An 18,547-nucleotide genomic window follows, 5' to 3' on the forward strand; every position below is an offset into this window, starting at 1 on the left:
CCATTCCTTTAATTCAAAGAAAACAATCGGCACGCATCGTGAAACATTCGTTACCAGTTGACTGATGACTGGGGTGTCACTTCCCATTGAACCGTTCCAATCGATCACTTTCCGCCCAGTGAAGCGTTCCGTTTTTCCTCCGTCTGGTCGTCCCACAGAACTGGAAACAGAAGGCGCGAGGAAAATTGTCCTCCGATTCGTTTTTCCTGCTAAAACAGGTAACCGTCGACGGGACGACGCCGACTTCTAGGACCCGGACGACGACGGTCCCATTGTTTTTGGGGGCGTTCGTTGACTTGCGTTGTGATTTCGACCTTCTGGTGGCTGGTGGCTGTGATGGCTGGCGGTGCGACACACGAAGAGAACGATTCTGCTTCTTTTGTTTCTTTAACGGCCCGGATAAAATGCCAAGCACACGCACAAGCCATTTTCCCCGGAACTGTTTGGTGAATCTAGGAATAAATTTCTGAAAATGAAACCAAAAACCCACAGCCAGCCGCAACCCGGAATATCGCACCAAGCTGAGCACACGACCAAACGCAATCAGTTGGAGCGGAGTTGGTAGGATCGAATTGAGCCGTTAGTGTCGTGTAGGTACGTCGTTTCGCTTGCCACCATTCAGGGTTCAAATTATTTTAAATTTGAATTTTATTAACGAGATTCAGATATGCTCTTGTTTTGCTGGAAACGACAACGATGGCGATGGTTCGGTTGTCGCCTTTTGGTTGCTCCGAAGCACCGAGGAGGGAAGAATGTTCGTGGAGACGAGACAACGAGACAAGGCACAGTGGACAAAATGGATCCAATCACGTGATTAGTAGAAGCCAATGAAGTAATGTGGTATTTCAATTGACTTTACAATTTGCATATATGGTAAATTCTGATGATTCAAAAGTTATTAAATCTTCGATTATAGTTCGTGAAACTATAATCGAAGTAGTCTTTTGGGACTTTTACTCGTGAATTGCTTTTAGATTTCGATCACGAACTCCTGGAGGTTTCCAACAAGAAGCTTCTGAAGATTCTCAGAAGGAATTCCTTGCGATTTCCAGAAGGAGGTTTCTCGGAAGAAAGCCCTGGAGGATTGTCAGAAAGAATGTTTGGAGAATTCAAGATGAAAATCTTTAAGGATTCCCAGAAAAAAAACTTCTTGAGATTTTCAGAAGGGACTTCAGGAGACTCCTTGAAAGAACTTTTGAAGGAATACCGGAAGGGACTTCTTAAGCATGATGTCTACTACCTGGAAAACCCTAGAAAACCTAGAAAACCGGGAAACAAGGTCTAACTTATGAAGCGACTTTTTAATAGTTCACAATTATTAGAATGGTCACTATGACCCACAACCAACTCATAGCTCGGTTTATATACATATTTTGCAACACGGTATCCTCAAGCATCGATAGTTTTGTGGATTGAACATGAGTTCAGCAATCCCGACGTGCATGGATTAATTTCATGCTTGATTATTTTAAGATTGTTTTGCTTTTTTATAAGTCTATCGTATTAAATGAGTCATAGCAGGCAATTTTCATCAAGTATTTTTATGGCATCAATACTTTACAGTTATGGCTTAAACTCATAAGGATTTCAATAAAATTCGTTAGTTTACTTTACTGAGTGTAGTGTTTACTGTTTTCGAACAAGCTTCATGTTTCCAGTCAGAACTGTCAAGACAAAAATTCTTCCCGTAATGCAGAACATTCTTAAGATTCAAGTAGCCGGAGCCCGTGGCTGCACGTTCACTTCATAAGTGGATGGTCATGGGTTCCATCCCAGCCCCGACACTTGTAATTTTTCGTCAGTTGATCTTTCCACCGCGAGCGGCTGACACCTGACCCTCTTCTGAGCATATGCTCTAACGGAACCAGAAACATGGATATCGGCTAAACGGCAACTCATATTGGACCCCGAATCGAACTGGAAAAGGAACAAAAGCCACAGGGTAGAAAAGTGACAGCAGCGCAAAAGGCAACCAGTTCGATATAGTAGAATTGAATACATTTAGGCGCTGTACAAAGCTGCCAATTGGAATCGGTCACGCAGTGCCCTATTGGGAATAAGAGCTTTGAAGTAGGTTAAGTGAATACAGAATAAGAAAATCGTCAGGGTTTCTTTCTGGATCTTCTCAAGAAATACGTTTTGGAATATCTCCTAAAATTTCCCATAATATTCCTTTCGCATTTTTGCAAGCCATTTTTGGTATATTTTTTTAAATCTTCGCGGAGGTTCTTCATGCATTTTTTCAAAAATTCGAACATTTATTTTCGAGATTCCAACCGATTTCTCCTGGAGTATTTCAATGGAATCCTATACAATTTCTTTCCAGAACTTCTTCCAGAGGCTTTCCCGTTATTGCTCCCAGAGTTTCTCGTGGGATTCATTCTACGTTTTGTCCAAAAAAATATTCTTGGGATTTCTGCCAGGATTTATTCCGCACGGATAAAAATGATGATATTTACACGTGTAATGAAATTCATTCCGGTGTTGATCCTGGAATATAGAATTTTTCTGAATTTACCCTGGATTTTTCCCCAAGATTTTCTCTGGAGTGGCTTCTGGGGTTTCTGCAGAAGTAATTGCTAAAATTTATCAAGGAGTTTCTCGGTAATATTTTCAGAGCTCTTCCAGGAATCCCTATCAGAAATTGATCCAGTATTCTGAATGCTCATTTTAGGATTTTTTCGTTGCTCCCGGAGTGCTTGCAGATTTTTTTCCAGTAGTTTTCCTATTGAATTTCACTCGGGATAACTTATGAAATTCCTTGCAAAAATTCCCGGAGAAATATCGGATGGAAACTAGGTGAAATTTACCGAGAAACACCACAAAGGTTAATTGGAGAAATCTTGAGAGGAACTTCAGAAGAAATCTTGACAAATAGTGAGAAAAGTCGGAAAAAAGCTCTGGGTGAAATCCTCCCACTAAAGAAGTTCAAGCAGGATCTGTGAAAACCTTTATGTCGGAAGGCACTACGGAACTTACGGGTGAACTCCCGCAAGAAAATAAAAGAGAAATAACGGAAAACTCTTTGGAAGAAGCCCCTAGAAAAGCTTCTTGAAAAAACCTCGCGAAAATCCCTAAAATGCTGGAAAGCTATCTCCGAAAACCACTAAGAGAAATTCCCGAAGGATCATTGAATCAATTTTGGAAGGATCTCTGGGAAGAATGTATTCTGGAAGAAATCTCGGGAGGTACTTTAGCAGAGACCCCGTAAAAAACCCATGGAGGAATCCTGAAAGAAACTTGGAAATCTCAGATAATTTTATTTTGTCTTAATCAGGATTCGTCAATTTCTCGATTTTTGGTTAGGCTAATCAAACCAAGGGAAATTACAACACTTGTTTGACATTCAAACACACTACAGAAGCACGTATTTGATGTACAAATTATGGATAGACAGTGCCCGAAGCTCACGACAATTCAAAAATAATTTCTCTCTCGATCTGACATTTATGCACATTGCACATAACAGATGTTCATCTTAGTCCATCCTAAGGAGATTTGGATTGTGGAATGGAACAAACCATGTACTAGTGGAATCAAGTTCAGTTCTGTGCTGTCAGAGAGCGGATACGGTCAAGTGGCTACGTAGATTGGAGGAAAAAAGCGCTCGTCTAGCGCATTGGAAGTTGTGGGTTCGATCCAAGAACAATGTCATGAATGAACTCCAGAAATAACTTCAACAGAAATTTAAGAAAAATCTCCTGCTCGAATCCCTGAAGAAACTCCTGAAGGAACTTCTATAGGAACTTCTGGAGAAATTTCTGTACGACTCATGGAATGATTTCCTGGAAAAGATACTGAAAGAAGTCTAGAACTTTTGGTATGCCAGGGAGTGCTTTTGAGGGAACCTCAGAAAGAACTTCTGGAGAAACCTTAGAATAAATTTTCGAAACAATTTCACAAAAAATCTTAGAGTATTTCCCATGGGAAACCCCCGGAGAAACTTCATAGCAATTTCAGAATGGGCACCTGGTTGAATCTCAAAATGACCTCCCGGGGGAACTTCTAGAATAATCACTATGTTAAACCCCGAAATATTTCTGGAAGGTGCAATTTCTGGAGGTATTTCCGAAGAAACTCCATGAAGAATTTCATATTTGATATCCAGGTTAATTCTAAAAGGAACTCATGAAGGATTCCCAGAGTTCAGAAACTTGTTTTGGTGTTTAAACAATAACTTCTCGAATCATAACAATAACGAATTAGAATCATATGAGATTAATTAGGCTTCGTGGCCGAGCGGTTAGCGGCGGCAGTCGTTTAGGTGTCTCGTAAGCCTCGGAGTGTGGGTTCGATTCCCGCTCCAGTCGGGGAAAACTATTCGTCGAACGGAAAATTCTCCTCTGGGCCACTGGGTGTTATATGTGTTATCCTTTGTCGTATGTTTGTAATCTTCAGTCTGTAGAGGCCGCAAGGTCGAAGACGGTGTAATTGTCTTTTTTTTTTAATTAGAAGAATCCCAATAACAATTTCGGAGGAATCCAAGAAGGAACCTTGTAGTTTTTCTGCAGGAAGTTCAAAAGATTATACCGAAAATCTCCTGAGATTCCGGTAAGATATACTAAAACAAATCCTCCATTTGATGAAACTTCCAATGGAAATTCCAATGTAATTTCTGGGTAATCTCCAAAGGATCTCATGGTCGATTTCTGGAGAGATTTTAACAGGGTCAAAACCACAGAGGTCAACAAAACCCATAGAAACACCTCTAATTGATCCACCTAGCATGCCTTCGAAACCCCATTTCAACAAAACTCAAGTGACACTTTCATCCATTTACCAAAAGTCCATTTTATGGCACCAGAAATCATATCTGGATTTTGATTTTGGGCCTTAAACTCTATAATACAGCCGCCATCTTGAGTTTTGAGCCGCCATCTTGGATTTTAGACTGCCATCTTGGATATTATGGTCGACATTTTTGGACCGCTGACCTCCTTCCAATACCAAATATACCCATATTGCATAATCTAGAGACTAAGACTTCATTAAACAGCCGCCACCTTGGATTTTGGACCACGATCTTAGATATTATGGTGCACTTTTTTGACTCCGGGCATCTTCACCAAACCAAGTTTACTCATATGGCATGGTTTCGGAGCCTAAATATCCATCAAAAAGCTATCGTCTTGAATTTTGGGACGCCATCTTGGATTTTAGATCACCATCTTGTTTATTCTGGTTGCCATTTTTGTATTCCGGAAATCGTTCCTATACCAACTATACCCATATGATGCTTAAGCCATAAACTCCATTAAATAGCCGCCATCTTGAATTTTGGGACCCCATCTTGGATTTTAGACCGCTATTTTGAATATTACGGTTACAATTTTAGGACTCCAGACATCTTCTTTATACCGAATATGTGTATGCATGGTTTTAGAGTCCTAAACTCAATCAAAACAGTGGCTATCTTGAATTTTGAGCCGCTATCTTGGATTTAAAACCACCATCTTGGATATTCTGGTTGCCAGTTTTGGACTCCAGACATTTTCCTTAAGCTTTAAGCCGCCATCTTGAATTTCGAGCTGACATCGTACATTTCTGGTCTCCAGTGTTCATTTCCGCACAAAATTCGTAATCCATGCCAAAGGTTACAAAAATCGTCGCAGTTTGATGCGTCGCATGATAAAGCTTTCAGTACACGCTTTGCCAAATGTGCCAACATTCCAGGCGAAACTCCTAAGGAATTTAGGATGAAAAATTTGGGTGAATTCCAGTAGAAACCCATTGGAAGAATCTCGGATGGAACTCTTTGAGGGATCCCATTATGAACATAGCCATCATGTTTTCCTTTAATATTTAGGTTGTCATAACGCTAATGAAAATAAAACTTACGGTAACGACCGACTAATAGTCCAAGGCCAAGGTACATTAAACTTTAGAATAAACGAAAGGCGTCCTATCAGACACAGGAGTGTTCGAAATCCAAGGCTCGGTTTAGATTATGATTATTGTTCATTTGCTGACTTAGCACCAATAGAGCTGGGTACAGGGTTGGTCAAAAACCCAACAAGTTCCAATGATTCAATCAAATATTCGCTACTTATGGGTTAGGATCGAGCTCACCGCGCAAGAAACGATTTGCAGGTACAAACAAAGGTCTAGGCTAGGATATAAATTCATCCTGAAAATGTGCTCACCCCTAGCTGTGAGTGCGAAGTCCGCAAAACATCAGCGTCTACGTGGATCGTGTTGAATATTTATTGCATGTATCATGAAATTATGCACGCGATTCGGACACATTTATTCATTGGATAATTCTACACCTATAAGCGGAGCAAGCTGAGCCGTCTGCTGACTGTTGTTGAGTTGAGGCTGCTCCATTTACATTCTTTCTTGTTGTTTCGATTTACCTACTCCTAACCGTCCGACGTTGTTTAGCTGTCGTTCACAGCTGCGTCGCCCGTCGTCGTCGTCTGGTATCAATAATATACAGTCTTAGTTTGTGAGACACGCGCTTTTTGGCGCTCTGCTGCCGACTATAATAGTCTAAACCCCGTAAATGGTTGGTTTCCGTTGTCGACCATGCGATTGAAAATGACCATGATTGACGATGATTTGATGGTTTTAAAAACATACAATAAGAAGAACTATTCTGCCTCATATCATGATTTTCGTCACACAATACCTGAATACTAAAAAAACACGAAAATTGACAAAATCGTAATTAAAAAAAATGCTATCCAAAACTTACTTCAGTTGTTACAATACATTTTTCGAGGATTGCAGATCATTTGAGATTTTCAACAGTTAACTCATCGCAAAAGAAGCACGACACTTTCGTGGAATCCGTCCCTCATTTAAAAAAAAAAACACAAACGTAAGAAAATTTTAGAACTTCTTGAGTCACACGATGGAAAAATGGAGCGTTATCAGCATAAGTGTGTCGCCTTAAATAATGAATTTCATATCGACCCTCAGAATTCCTTTATAAATGCTCAGCATCAGCAGTTATTTAATCCGTGTTGGATACAGATGGGCATTGATAGAAGCCGAGTTGCGTCGTTGCTTACCATTATTGTCGACATCATAAATTACCACTTCACACAAGGAAAGGTGCCTGGAAAGTGGCCCAAGTGCCTCATATTGATTTACAGAAATAATGGCCGAAGGACAGCCAGATTGCCGCGTGAAATTTATTTAATATTTTATTGAGATCTTTATTTGCCATTCCAACGGACGTAGGTAATCAACCATCCGTCCGTGAATGCAACCCACCTGTGGGCGTTCGTTGGGTCGTCCAGTCCAGCCAGTTTGAAGGTGCGTTGTCTTTTTACTGCGAAACTGCCGCGCCGGGCCATCACCAATGGCTAATAATAACGAAAATGGATGCTGGCCGGTATCGTTGCGGCGAAATGGTGTTTTATAATAATTGGCTTCTGTTTGGAATTTGTATTGGATGGTGATAAATGGTAGAGGATGGATGGTGGTAGGAAGGACTGCACGCATTTAAGTGGTTTCCCCTCGGAAATGCGGTTCACCTATCTGTTTGTGCGGTTTATGGCTCAATTTGTGAGTCGTAAATTGTCTGTCATCACAGTGTCATTTTATGTGACGTTTTCTTGAGGACAATGGCAAAAACGTAACTAGTATTACGATCTAGAAAACGGTCGAAATGACATGATGAAAAAATATCAGACGGCTGCGTTTCAGTTGTAAATGTTTGTGTATTTTTTCAGCAAATACCTAGATGTGATCATATTTACTGTTTCTAATGAAGTCGTACAATTGTTCATTTGAATCAAGTGAATAACTAATAATCTGAAACTGTTTTACACAGAAAAAAATATGTAATTAAAATTCAGCGAGAGATCATGCACATAAAGGGAATGCTAGAGTTAGTGCACTTTTACATGAGATATAATGTAACATTACATTACCATCATGTAAATTTCCGCAAACCATTGCGTAAACCATCATGGACTGCAACCGGTTACGTGACTATTAGCGGAAATTTACACGATTGTAACGTAATTTTACATTATATCTCATGTAAATATGTACTAACTCTAGCATTCCATTTATGTGCATGATTTCTCGCTGAATTTTACATGAATATTTTTTTCTGTGTATTGTTTCCCTTGAGTTAAATGTTTAATCCTGATGAATTATGACAAATAATAACACATTGTGTCCAGCAATATTTACCACTAAAGTAGATTCCTAAACCTTAACCGAGTGTTGCATATAAAGCGTATCGTATCAACCACTACTCACCTCATAACTCATGATCCCTCTCCCCGGATAACAAAACACCCGATCGATGATTCCAATATAAATTTCGTGTATGTGTGCCTAGATGCATCGAACGACGTATTCTCAACCCACCGGACAATCCCATCTGGTGCCGGGAGAAACCAGCTGGACTTGGATCGGTCAAGCCAACAACAGCACCACCCTCAGCAGGAGCAGCCGCAGCAGTAGCAGTACCTCCCAGTAGTCCCAGAACCACCATTACCAGCTTAACCAGCACCAAAGCGGCGGTCCATCCGTACCACACGATGGCCTGTTGCGATACGAGCTTTTGCAATCTGCAGATTACCTTTCCGCACGTGAAACCGATCGGTAATGCCCCGCTAGGTTCCCACCAAGCACGTAAGACTGGTACTTACCTATAGGTGAAAAGAAGAATCATCCGGAGCTGCACTTCCGGGGCAGTTTCGTGTTCATTCGTTTGTCTGGTGTCGCCCATTATTGCATTGTCAGATCGCCGAAATATCTTGGAACGGGGATCAGTGTGTGGGCTGGTTCCTTCTAGCTAGACGTACTACATCTACGGTGTTTTCCTGCAATGCGATATTCTATGTCGCTCATATTACACTCATGTTATGCACTGTTGATGTCTTGTGTTCCGTGAATTATTGTTCAGAGGTCTTAAAGCCATTTTCGGAAAGACCAATCATCTGTAGTATGGGGAGTCGTTTGGCGCCAAACTGTTTGACATAGACTACTTTCGGACCGAAACTCAACTTGTACTTAGGAAATTGACGTCGCTCTATCAGCATACTATGTTTTCTGACATATAGTTCCATAGAAAAGCCCCCGAATTATTGTGTATGGGAGGGGAGCCTCTCTTTCCAAACATGGAAGAGGTCTCCAGTTAGCCTTGTGAAAAAGACTTCGGATCGCCATTTTGAAGACGGCAGGTTCGATTTTCGTTCTGGTGGGAAACTTTTCTCGACTTACCTGGGCATAGTGTATCATTGTCCTTGCACACAATGTACAAATTCATGCTATGGCAGGCAAAGAAAGCCCTTCAATTCAATTAATAACTGTGAAAGTGCTCAAAGAACACTAAGTTGAAGTAAGGCAGTCAAAGTTCCAGCGGGAACATACATAGAGCCAAAAAGAAGAAGATGAAAAAAAACGAGATGTTGCAATAAGTTTAAAAATGAAAAAAATCGATACGCTGGTTGATAATCGATGAAATTTGTGCGCTCAAAATCGTGAGTAGGTTCATAAGTCGGCTATTGTTGCGGCCATCTTGGGATTCTTCCCCGTCCTTCCCTGGCTCTAAAAATCCTCGCATCCTTTCACTTGTTTGTTTCAATGAAATTCTTGCTTGAACAGCCTCATGCAACTATGAACTGTCAAGAGGAGAATTCACTATTTGTTTAAGAATCTCCTAGAGCTCCCTTGAGTATAGGTCATCGGATCTAAAAGCGTACCGTAAACTGGGGTGTAGTTGATCAGTGGGGTGAACCTGATTGCTCAATGGGGCACGTTCGGTGTAGTACTAGATTTGTAGTAATGAGCTGAATTTTAGTATGGTGAGAAGGTCAATTCTCCGTTTCTGCAATGAAATGGTGTGAAAAGCGTGGGTATTATGATTCCTTGGCTAATTTGATGCTGTTTGAGCAAAACTTTGGATAACTATATTGTTTATGTTGCAAGAAATGGAGAAAACAACAACACTATTGCCCAAAGTTTTGCTCAAACAGCATCAAATTAGGCAAGGAATCATAATACCCACGCTTTTTGTACCATTTCACTGTAGAAACGGAGAATTGGCCTTCTCACCATACTAAAATTCAGCTCATTACTACAAATCTAGTACTTCACCGATCTGTCCTATTACCCACGGATATCGACTTTCAAGGAAGTTACCATTCCATTTTAATTCTACGTCAGTGGATTGTGAATGGTTAAAATATAATTGTTGCTTTCTTGAAAGTCAATATCCGCGGGTAATTGAGTGATCAGGTTCACCCAGGTTCACCCCAGTTTACGGTAATCAGTTTGGAACGGCAGTTCTGAAACCGCCTAAAACGTTTATGAAACGCTTCTGTAATGCCTCTGAAATCTCCCCTGAAGCTCACCTGAGAGCAGTGACCCAAAATATATTTTCAAAAACGCAAACCCCCTGTTACGCCCCTGAGACCCTTCGGAACCCCCCAGTACTTACTTACTTACTTACTTACTTTCAGTCTGGGCAACCACGGTGGTGCAGAGGGCCGAATCGAAAGATTTCCATCCTGGGCGATTGTCAGCCATCGCCTTGACCTGTGGCCAGGTCAAATCACTGGGTCTGCCTCTGCAGCGATGTCCTGCTGGGTTCTAGTCTAACGCTTGCTTGCAGATTTAGTTTCCGTCCCTGCGTAGAGTGTGGTCGACCCACCTCCACTTTCGCTCCCAAATTTCTGTAGCTATCGGCTTTTGATGACATTGATGACGTTGGAGCTGCAACTGTGAGGCCGCAATGCACGAATTATATACCGCAGGCTTCTATTGATGAAGACCTGCAGCCATTGAGTGTTCTCCACTGATACACACCAGGTTTCACTGGCGTATAGCAGCACAGATTTCACGTTCGAGTTAAAAATTAGAATTTTGGTGCGTCGACTGATCTGGTTGTTTTTCCATACATTTCTTAAACTCGCAAAAGCAGTTTTCGCCTTCTTGGTCCGTGCACCTATGTCGATCTTGGTGCCAGCTACCGTAAAGCTGGAAGGGTTGACCGTGTTTACATCCAACGATTTGGTCTTGTTGATGGTAAGACCTGCCGCAGTGCCGCTGAGGACTGATTGGCAAGATCATCTAGCTTGTTCCGCGTATCAGTGCGCCGTTGTGCAAGGAGAGCAATGTCATCAGCCACTTCGAAGTCTTTTAGGCGCTCCATGGTAATGGGCTGCCACAGAAATCCACGATTTGGTTCACGATCAATCGCACCTACCAAGATCTCGTCGATTACGATGGGGAACAGTAGCGGTGATAGTATACATCCTTGCCTCAAACACCGTTGTGCAGCACGAAAATGCCCTGTACTGTGCTTCAATAAGGCCGATGATTTTCTCAGGGACACCCTTGCGCTGGAGGGTTTCCCACATGTTTCCGTTATCGAGAGGGTCGAAAACTGTTTCGTAATCAATGAACACCAGGTAGAGAAACTCTTGGAATTTATTGATTTGCTCCAGAATGAGACGGAGCGTGACAATATGGTCCACACAGGATCGTCCGGCACAAAAACCTGCTTGCTGCCGTCGGAGAGTTGCGTCAATCTTCTCCTGTATCCGGTTAAGGATCACTTTGCAAAGGACTTTGAGAACGATACACAGCAACATGATGCCCCGCCAATTATCGCATACAGTCAGGTTACCCTTTTTGAGTACCTTTACTAAGACGCCTTGCATCCAGTCGGCCGGAAATGTCGCAGTTTTCCATATGTTGCAGAATAATTGATGCAGAAGTTGTGCGGATACTACGGGGTCAGCTTTGAGCATCTCAGCCGATATGCGATCGACCCCTGGGGCCCTATTCGATTGCATGCTACGGATGGCTGTTTCTATCTCCTGCATTGATGGAGCTTCAGTGTTGACACGGGTAATGCGTTTCAACTGGTCAGCCGGGTTGGTCAGTAACTGTTCAGACGCGTCTTTCACGGGCATCGTAGCATTCATCTTGGTCCCACTAAGGCGACGTGAGATATCGTAGAGGAGACGAATATCGCTGGTGTTTGCGGCTTTCTCGCCTTCATCGGCTCGGGAGTCCGCCCACGCTCTTTTGTCCCGTCTGCATGAGCGTTTCACTTCCTTCTCGAGAGCCGAATAGCGCTGACGGGCTACGGATTTGGCACCTCGTGTTTTCTCTCGCTCGATCGCGGCTTTATTGTTCCTTCGCTCCTCTACCTTCCTCCAGGTATCATCTATGATCCACTGCTTTCTTCGGGTACGTAGCTAACCCAAATTATTTTCGCCGGTGGCGATGAAGGCGTTCTTGATGACGCTCCAATGATCTTCTACGCTTCCACCTTCTGGAATATTCACAGCACGGTACTCTAAAGGGTGAGTCGATAATTATTGTGCCATTTTCAAACTAACGTAACTTTTTTCCTTCTTCACCAAAATCAACCAAATTTTGCACAGTTTCTCCTTATAGTCTATTGTTCACATATAATGATTTGAGCAGTTATCAGTAAGATTCCGGTCAATATAGAATAAATTTAGTTAACAGTTCTAAGAAAGATGTTGTACAATCACATGCTAAAATCAAAAATCATGGTATCGCGCCTTGGAACAATTAATGATTATACATTATCGGATCATCTTAATGTTCGTCAATAGGTTTTAGGAACGGTTGTCAGTGAAACATAAGCTTGGAGCTGGGTGAAAACCAGGCACGATGCGCATAAAAAACCTGAGAGCTTTAATTATTTGTTTCAAGTGGAGCCTGAAAATGTCCACATGGAGGGCGTTAATTGAAAATGTCTTAAATTTCATTGAAACGCATCCTATATTTGAACCTATACCAAAAAGTTGAAATACATACATATATTAAACTACTGTAAAAAATTGGTTTCATTTCGTTAACTGCAGACAATTTGCGAATCAGTTGAAGGTAGGGTGGCACAATAATTAACGACTCACCCTTTAGCTCCTCGACAAAGGACCTTTTCACCGCAGCGTCTTCCAGTCGGCGTGTATTGAACCGGCGCCCGATTTTCTCCTCCTGTCGCTGGATCCTGGTTATGTGCAGTCGGATCTCGCCGATTAGGAGATGGTCGGATGCAATGTCGGCGCTACGTTTGTTCCGCACGTCAAGAAGGCTCCGTCTCCATTTTCGGCAGATGCAGATATAGTCGATTTAATTTTCCGTGATATCATCACGGGAAACCCATGCATTGGTCGATGAGGAAAGAGCGATCCCCCAATCACCATGTCATTGTTGCCACAAAACTCTACAAACAGCTCTCCGTTTTCGCTCATTTCTCCATGACGTGCTTATAGTCCGAGTTGTCGGAACCAACCTTCGCGTTGAAGTCGCCCATGAGGATTATGATATCATCATTCGGAATCTTGTCCACGACAGCATTAAGTTGACTGTACAAGTTCTCTTTATCTTGCAATTCAGCAGCATCGATTGGCGCGTAACATTGGATCATGGTAAGGTTTCGAACCCGTGTTTTGAATCTGGCTACAATTATCCTCTCATTAATAGGTTCCCACTTCATGAGCGCAGCGTGGGCGTGAGTGCTGAGCAGGAAACCAACTCCACGGTGGTGAGGAGCGTGTTCACCTCGTAGGCCAGAGTATAACAGAATTTGACCCGACGCCAATCTGTGTTCTCCAGAGTTCGGCCAACGGACTTCACCCAGTCTTAGGATCTCAAGCTTCATACGGCATGCCTCATTGGCTAATTAGTTAGCTTAGTTAATACATTCCAAGTTCCAATTCTTGTCCGTTGTTTCGCGCTAAAAGTCGTTGCCGTTGTATCAGTTCGTAATCTTTCATTTTCGATTTCTGTAACGGTTTTTTTGGGTTTCGGAAACAGTAGATTGTTGGCCTAAGGTCCCGTGGTGGGGCAGTCACCTTAGGTATAGCTTCCGGTGGAGGAGCATTTCATACTCAGCCGCTGGATGTCAGAACAGATGCTGTTTGAGCCGCACCTCCTTGGTGAACAGACGCTGGAGACGTACCTCCTCAATCTAGCTGAAGTCGAAAGGACAACAGTGCCCAGGCTGCACTACCAACTAAGCACACAACTCTTAGCTGGCGGTCTTTGTCATCGCTTGACCCGGTGAAGCATGAGGTAGGAACTTGTGAGGACCAGAGCTATGTTGTACGCTCTCCTTTTCCACTCACCGTTTTGCAGCCCAGGAATCTCCCAGTACACCTCTGAAACTTCTTGAAATGGGTCTGTAAACTCCTGACAGCTTCTCAGACCCCCTGTAACGTACTTGAGATCCTCCTTAGCTCTCTAATGTACTTGATTCCCTCCGAAAACCCCGAAAACAATGTTTTTTTTTTGTAATGCCTCCATAACCCATTAAAATCCTCTGAAACTTCCTGAAATGCTTTCGAAAAACCCTGGAACTCCCTGAGACCCTGCTAAACCCCCCAAAAATTCCCATGAAGCTGCCTGTAACGCCTGTGAACCCCTCCCCCTCCTCTGAAACCACGCAAGACCCCTTTTGAATGTCCTAGCCACTCACATCTCGTAAACTTCTTTGCAACCTTCTAATCCATTCTACTTAGGTAGTCGCGACTTATTAAATAAATGGTGGTTTGGGTTATATAATGAAGACATTGTATTGGTATCTTTTGCATAGTAGCAGATTTTTTTTTTTGTTGAAAACTGAAAGAATTCTTGCAGAAATCTCTGAAAGAATCCTAACAGAAACTCCTCCAGGATTTCTGGAACACATTCCTTGGAGAATCCCGTAGAGAAATCTTTGTAAAATCCCTGGAAAATCACAGCAGTAATTTCTGGGTAAATCACATCAAAAACTTCTGGAGGGGTGTCAGCTGTAATTAATTGAGAATATGAGGAATCATTGCTAGAGTTCTAGGTTTCCTTCTGGAATCCCTCCTGATGATGATAAAGTTTGCTAGATTATGCTAGGTGCCATCTTGCGAGCTAATTAAGAATCAGGGTCACTTCTGTTAGCTAGCCCTGATTCTGTTTAACAAGTTTGACCATTATCTTGCTATTTTGTGTTTCAAGACACAAAACTTTTAAGGCCGGACGGGACGGTGGCTGAATCGTCCGCCATTGCTCTTTTGTTAAAAAGATTCAAATCTCAACCTCTACTTCATATTTTCGACTAGAAATTTGATCGTTCATTTGCTCACTTTTGGTGCACAATCGATTAAAGTTTCAGCTACGTCAGTGCAGTAGAAATTGACATTTCCTTCTTCAAAATCGCGAGGTAAATTGTTAGAAAGAGAGGAAAGATAGCAAAAATTACACGTCGTCCCGTGCGGCCTTAACTTTCTAGACAAAAACGCTGCCTACATACCTGTCGGAATGTCAACATTTGTCCATTCTTATACCGAGGATTGCACAGCCGAGTAATCATCAAACAACTGTCTTGCCGCGATGTCAGAAATGTAGTTCGTAGACAAAATTTATAGCAATTTTCGGGTATTTTAAAACGTAAATTTATCTGTGTTTCTGCATTCTCAACCATATGATATGGTACATGTGATTTAATCAAGGATTGAAACAATTTATACCTATATACAGGATGTTAGGTTCGTGAATGCAAACTTTTTAAAGGGCAATAGAGTACCATAAATGGTGAAAAAAATTGTTCAACGCATATGGTCAAATCTCAACCGTTACGTAGTTATTGAACTTTCCATGTTTTTGATTATTATTGACCTAACTGGCTATAACTTTAAAATGGTCAAACTTATCGCAGTTTTTTACCCTTATTCAAAAAAATATTGAATTTTCTATCAAATGGCATCTTTGAATCGATTGGTTTAGTTAAATAACTAAGTTTTCTAGAGCAAAATAGCTCAAAATAGTGTGTTTTAATTTGTTCGAAACATGCGTAATAAATTAAAACTCTTTCTTTGGCAAATTATGGCCCCTATTCCACTCTACAATTCGTTCTTTGACACTAAACTTCTAGCTCTTATCGTTTTCTTGCATTTACTATTTAAATGTGCGGCACAGTGCGCAAAAAAGTGCTTACCTTGACAGTTGCAAATTTATGATTTGAAATGCGATGTTTAAATCGAAATTGCAAGAAAACGATAAGAGATAGAAGTTTGATGCCAAAAAACGAATTGTAGAATGAAACAGGGGTCACAACTTTGCCAAAGAAAGAATTTTAATTTATTACGCATTTTTTGAAGATAATTTACAAAAACAAATTAAAACATACTACTTTTGAGCTATTTGCTCTAGAAAACTTCGTTATTTAACTAAACCAATCGATTCAAAGATGCCATTTGATAGAAAATTCAATAATCTTTCGAATAAGGGTAAAAAAACTACGATAAGATTGACCATTTTCAAGATATAGCCAGTTAAGGCAATAAGAGTCAAAAACATGGAATGTTCAATAACTACGTAACGGTTGAGATTTGGCCATATGCGTAGAACAATTTTTTTCACCATTTATGCTCCTGGGGATTTTTTTGTATTACCGTACGGGTTTGGGCCGAAGAGTCTCAGATTTTCATGAAACTTTTTCCACAGACAGGGCTCATGGATATATGAACAAAAAAAAAATTGAGGAAAATTCAGGGTCGCCTATTTTCCCGAAAAACTCAGGTGGAAATTTTTCGTTTTCCCGACACTACTTACTTTGAAAAATCATAACTCAAGAACGAAGCATCGTAGAAACAATTTTTTTAGAAAATGAAAGCCAATTTTCTCAGCAATCCAAAAAAAAATAGGAACTGGAAAAAGTTTTCCACAAAATTTTTCACAGTTGAGAAAATTCGTAAAGAAAAGCCGGAATAACTATGCTCGAACTCGTGGAAATTTTCGAAAAAATATTTTTGAGAAGGTTATTTTAGCTTTAATCGCTGAAATTTTTGGAATGCACTTTTTTTTCGTTTTTGAGTTAAGATCATAGGGCACTGAAAGCCGCGGTTTCTAAGGCTTTGACGTTTCGTAGCCTTGTTGTTTACGATTCGGACGAGTTTCGGTAGCTTTTCATAGGTGGTTCGATTTAATTCAAAATATGAGATTCGCGTACGTGGGAAAATGAGCTGATTTGTGACTTGATGGTGGCACGGTGGCACCCCTCCAAGGGTCCTTCTGGGATTCCACAGAAGTTCCATCTGGGGATCGTCCGAGACTTCCTTCGCGGTCTCTCCACAAATTTCTTCCAAGCCTCCTCCAGAAGTTTCAGGGGATTTATTTAGGATTCCTTCAGAAGATCCCTCTGGGTCTCCTCCAGGAGTTTCTCCTGAGATTCCAAAAAAGGTTCCGTCTGGAATTCTGTCAAGGGCTCTAGCTAGGATTCAGGAAGAACTGCCGAGATTCCTACATTGATTCTTTCCAGGATTTATTAAGGAATAACTTCATAGGTTACTGCAGGAGTTCCTGGATTCCCTCTAACATTTCTCGAAAAAATATTTCCGAGATTCCTTCAAGCATTTTTTGTAGGATTACCCCAGTTATTTTTCCTGAGATTCCTTCATGAATTTCGTCAGTGGTTTATCAACAAATTTATTTTCGGATCCGTCTAGTATTTCCTTATGTGGTTCCTCAGGGAGCTTCGTTTGAGATTCTTCTAGGGGTTCTTTTAAAATTCCCTCTATGATGCTTCTCGGAGTTTCTTTTGAGATTCTTAAATCGTTCCATCTGAGATTTCTTCAGGAACTTCTTCCTGGATTTCTGCTGAGATTCAAGTGATTCCGGGATTTCTCAAGGAGTTCTGGGGATTCTCCAGGAATTAAAGCCGAGATTCTCCTAATAGTCTCTTTTGGAATATCTTCAGAAGTTTTTTTCGGACTTTCAGAGGGTATTCCTGAAAAAAAATTGAGCACCGGAAAGAACTGTTTTTTGGAATTCTCCGAGGATTTTTTTTTCTGAGATTACCCCTGACCTGGATTTTTCCTGGAATCCTTCCAACAATTTTACCCGAAATTTCATTCTATACTCCTTCCGGAGTTCTTTCGAGATTTCTTCAGGAATTATTCAAGAATTCTTTTTTAGATCCTTCCAGGGATGCTTGTAAAATAAATAAATAATCAACAAGCGGTTTTGACTAAAAATGATAAATAGCGTAGACATTATTTTGACTGACGCCAAACGACTTCCCCACACCGCAAATGGGTTCGCAATCTCCAAAAAATGTCCTTGTTCAATCTCGCGCACAGCTCATTTTGTTTGATCATGTGTTTGGTTGGTTGGTCCGTTGGCATTACATGGGGTGCGCGCACCGTGTGTCGTCCATTCCAGGCTCCCTGGGGTCCCGTATGGATAAAAAATAACATCGAATTAATGTAGCTTTCCTCGCACACACACATGCACACGGACATACACACACACTTTGAGTACACCCGAGGAAAGTTTGTTCCGTCGTCCTCATCGTCGTCGTCGTCCGAGTTGTCTGCTGCCCCTTTGTGTGTTTTGTTTCGACTCATTTACTGTGATATTATTGTCGCCATCAGTTATTATCCTTCGTGGGAGGAAAAACCGGCCCACTATCCATCCTGTTTTGTACCATCACCATCATCATCATAACCGAGCACACTGCACACTGACTGGTGAACAGCTAACAAGCACTTTTGTGTGTATCAACAACTTGGGATTTACCGTCCTCCTTCATCATCCTGTAGTGTGTCGTCCAAAAGTCCAA

At 41.5% G+C, this 18,547-nt stretch overlaps 1 protein-coding gene across 1 annotated transcript in view; it reads left to right on the top strand.

Annotated features, from left to right (window-relative positions):
• Positions 1-8,672, top strand: part of LOC115258218 (uncharacterized) — a gene marked incomplete at its 5' end in the record, with an annotated part of 77,087 nt that extends 68,415 nt beyond the window's left edge. Inside the window, 1 exon segment of the mRNA XM_062849374.1 lies at positions 8,303-8,672. Coding sequence (XP_062705358.1) covers positions 8,303-8,621 — 319 coding nt within the window.
• Between the last annotated feature and the right edge of the window lie 9,875 nt (positions 8,673-18,547).

Source organism: Aedes albopictus, chromosome 2, assembly GCF_035046485.1.
Source record: "Aedes albopictus strain Foshan chromosome 2, AalbF5, whole genome shotgun sequence".
Classification (NCBI taxonomy): domain Eukaryota; kingdom Metazoa; phylum Arthropoda; class Insecta; order Diptera; family Culicidae; genus Aedes; species Aedes albopictus.